The sequence below is a fragment of the Nicotiana attenuata genome, unplaced genomic scaffold (assembly GCF_001879085.1).
Source record: "Nicotiana attenuata strain UT unplaced genomic scaffold, NIATTr2, whole genome shotgun sequence".
NCBI lineage: Eukaryota > Viridiplantae > Streptophyta > Magnoliopsida > Solanales > Solanaceae > Nicotiana > Nicotiana attenuata.
Window position 1 is genome coordinate 157,036 of NW_017672635.1, and position 3,700 is coordinate 160,735.

The window sequence follows — 3,700 nt, forward strand, 5'->3', positions numbered from 1 at the left end:
CCTACGAATCAGCCATATCTCTCCTAAGAACCAAACCTAAGGAATTGATCACAACTGCTTCCTCAAGACTGTTTGGCAAACCATCAAAACTCAAAATACCATAACTTATCAATTTCCCCCTTTTTGATGACGACAAACCCAAAATAACACTTGAGAACCAGATTCCTCACATGTTTCCCCGCGGATCAGACCTATAATCAACATATTATCAGCAACGTTCCCCCTGCGAAGCAGAGCTATCTTTCATGCACAACATAACATATCAATTCAATTCTGTTCCTCCCCCATGTGACACCTATATAACTTTCCCCTTTTGGCATCATTGAAAAGAATAAAAGAATAAGCACGGCCAAAAAGAAGTTCAGCAACATTAACTCATGCCACTTGGGCAACACAGCATAAACAATAACAAGAACAACAAATGAATGCCATCGCACAAAATAGAGTGACTGCCCATAGTAGAGTAATTATAATAAAAGCACAGTAGTTTCAACAATACATAATATGACAATTTAAACAACTAAAGTACCAATGTCATCAAATATAGGGATCAAAAGAAGATAAGAATTCAAGGGAATTTGGAAGGAGTGAAAGACATGGATCATTGGGCAGGAGGAAAAGCAATGGGCTAAGGCCTTGATGAGCTTGTCCATTCGTTCATTCACTCTCCTTCGATCAATGATCATCTGCTCTCTCAGTTCCTCCACCTATTTCCTCAATCTTTCATTCTCACCCTTCAACTTAGCATTCTATTCTGCTAAGGATCCACAAGGACTAGGTTCTCAACCTATCTGAGTAGGCTGAACCATCAATCAGATCACCAAGAATTTCCCCAAGCTTCTTCTCATCAAGAACAAACCCAGTCTCATGCACATATAGCATCAGAGTATCACATAAAACATAGAAGTTTTTACTTCTTCTTCATAAACGTTGGGACTTGGAGGAACAAAGAGGTGATCCTATTTTTGGAACTCAACAATGTCAAGAAACTCCTCTATTTTTCAGCAATATTAGAGTCAACACTCTGCCTTACAACACTTATTGCACCGGTAGGTGTCTTGACTGTTCCTCGTCACTACTCCACCAAGGTTAGTCTTGATACTTACTGGACACCGCTGTGGTGTGCTCATGCTACTCTTCTGCACATTTTTGTTGTGCAGATCCAGGTATCGATCATTAGTAGCTGTGCGGATCATTGCTGAGAAGACTCAAGGTAAACCTGCTGCTGCGTTCGCAGGCTTCAGAGTCACCTTCTTACTTGTATTCAACTGTTTTCACTCTTTTCCGAACAGTTATATTTAGAAGTGGTAGCTAACTCTCTAGAGCTTATGACTTGTACTATCGGGTTTTGAGAATTACAAATTTTGTAGAGATTTATGCTTCAAGACTGTTAAATTTCATTTATTATTGTGGTATTTCAGTATGAGTTAGGCCTACCTAGTCCCTAAGACTAGGTGCCATCACGATACTCAAACGGAGGGAAAGTTGGGTCGTGACACCAGCATATTATGCTGGACCAATATATTATGCTAGAACTCCAGTATATTATGCTGGAAGTTTACATGTAAAAAATTCGAACTCTAGTATATTATGCTTGAATATTTTCGGATTTTGAACAATGTTTTCGTTCAGATTTATCTTTACATAAAAAGTGGCTAAATTTCAATTACTTTTGAAATTGTGACTATTTTTCAATTACCACTTATAAATCTAACTATTTTTGAATTTCACCTAGTAAAGCTCCCTATCAAAAATTTCACTTTGGTTAAGGCCGTCATCAAAAGGGTACGGTGATAGCTCTACTATGTCTTTCGAATTTGAATGTTAATGACCATTGAGCCAAGCAATGTGTAACCACGAGCTTGCATTCAATCCTTCACTTTCTATGTCCTTTGTACAATGCTTTTGCCCTTTGTCTTCTTTTTGCCATTTCATGTTAATTTTCACTGACATTTCCTTCTATAACACCCTGATATCTAATTGAATGAACTAGCTATGGGTTAGATTAAATTATCAACTCCATTACATTTAAAAACACTCTAGTAGGCAATGTCTACATCTTACTCTACACCGAAAGCAGAAGCCAAGCTCCAGGTTTGTGTGATAAATGTGAAATCCTTGATTGATTTTTAGTCCAAGTATCTAGTATGCCGAGAGCAATGATTGATTATTAGCTAATATACTAGTTCAAACTATCAAAAAGAGCAACAAACACTTTTTTAGTAAGTTAGAAATAAACCAAATGCGCAAAACTCTTTGTTACGGTGATAAGTTACTGCACTTGTTCATTATCTGAATTGTAATCTCCATTCCACCAAGATAAAACCAAAGGTTTTACATTTACAGGAACTCTCAAAGTTAATTTTTCGTCTAATTTGCTGAAGGATACTTCAGGAGACACAAATGACAAAACATATGCATTCCCACTTCCTCAATACATAAGTCTTCAAAACTGACTATATGGTAGTAGTACAATGGACAGATAAGTCTCCAGTCTAAGTTTACTCTGAATCAGACGAGTCAGGATTTGCACTCTGCCTGACACTCTTAGATGGAGCTTTGGATTTAAGCTTCGATGATTCACCCTCAAAAATGATAACTTCAGCTTTAGCTAACCTCTCTTCCAGTTCCTCTGTGCTAAACTCATCTGTGTGACCAAGCTCGTCGAATCCAACCTAGTGCCAGTGGAGTAAAATCATGGCAGATTTTCATTAAAGAGCAAAATGACGGCTGAAAAAATAACTAATAGAACACGAGAAGCTCATGTTATCTGAACCTAAACATACCACGTAATCCTCCACTTTAGCATGCTTTACGAGGGCAAGGGTGGGAAGAACAACAATTCTGAGCTTCTCAGCTAAGTATGGACTTTTCTCAGCATGGATTTTCACAAAACGTGTCTCTATATGCTGTTTTGCCAGTATGCTCAAATGCTTGTCCATCACCTGCAATGAAGCTGCATGTATTATTGTTACCTAAACCTAATTCTGTAATGGATCCATATTTACCAAAGGAACATATAATCTGATATTCAACCAAACTGAGGAATTACAACTTATTCATGGAACAAAAAAATGAAAAATAAGAAAAGGGAGGTTCCATACTGCTATTACAAAATAGCTAATGAAAAGAAAAGACAAGTTCTAGCTTAGCCTAACAACTACACACACTCCTGCTATTTATATCTCCTCCACTTCCTTCAGCACTCTAATATTTTAATGGATTTTCTCAACCCGGATCCCACATCACATATTGGTATTTCCTCATTTTTTCAACTGGCCCAAATACCAGCCCAATAGTATAATTGGTAAAGGGCCTGTTCATAACAAATTCTCAGGGTGACAAAAACATAAACATAGCTGAGCTTCTTCTTTTCTTTGTTTTCCTAAAAAAAGAGCCCTATATAAAACATCTCACTTTGTATGCAAAAGTAGAAACCCTTTCAGAAAGTACTGATAATCTTAAGTGAGCACGACTTGATTCATATTATAGACCTAGATAGAGCTCAAGGAGGAAAGCAAGTCATGCACATGCAGTAAACTCCAACAAAGGAATACATCTGGACTAGTTTAAACGCAAAATGTCCAGCAGCCTCAAGGGAAAAAAACTAGATATAACAAAAGAGGTAAAAAAAAACAAAAATAAACAGAAGTCTTCATTAGTGGGACAACATGGCAGATGCCTGCGACGCTTGGATGAA

The 3,700-nt window shown here is 37.4% G+C and overlaps 1 protein-coding gene across 2 annotated transcripts in view; it reads right to left on the reverse strand.

Annotated features, from left to right (window-relative positions):
* Positions 1 to 2,288: 2,288 nt before the first annotated feature.
* Positions 2,289 to 3,700, reverse strand: part of LOC109213920 (thioredoxin domain-containing protein 9 homolog) — a 7,903-nt gene continuing 6,491 nt past the window's right edge. The window contains exons 4-5 of one of the 2 annotated variants that reach the window (XM_019377763.1): positions 2,787 to 2,956; positions 2,289 to 2,675 (exon numbers count right to left, since the gene is read on the reverse strand). In XM_019377763.1, the coding sequence (XP_019233308.1) occupies positions 2,502 to 2,675; positions 2,787 to 2,956 (344 nt within the window). In that variant the 3' untranslated portion in view covers positions 2,289 to 2,501. The remainder of the gene's footprint in view (positions 2,676 to 2,786; positions 2,957 to 3,700) is intronic. The other variant, XM_019377762.1, reaches the window with a different exon arrangement.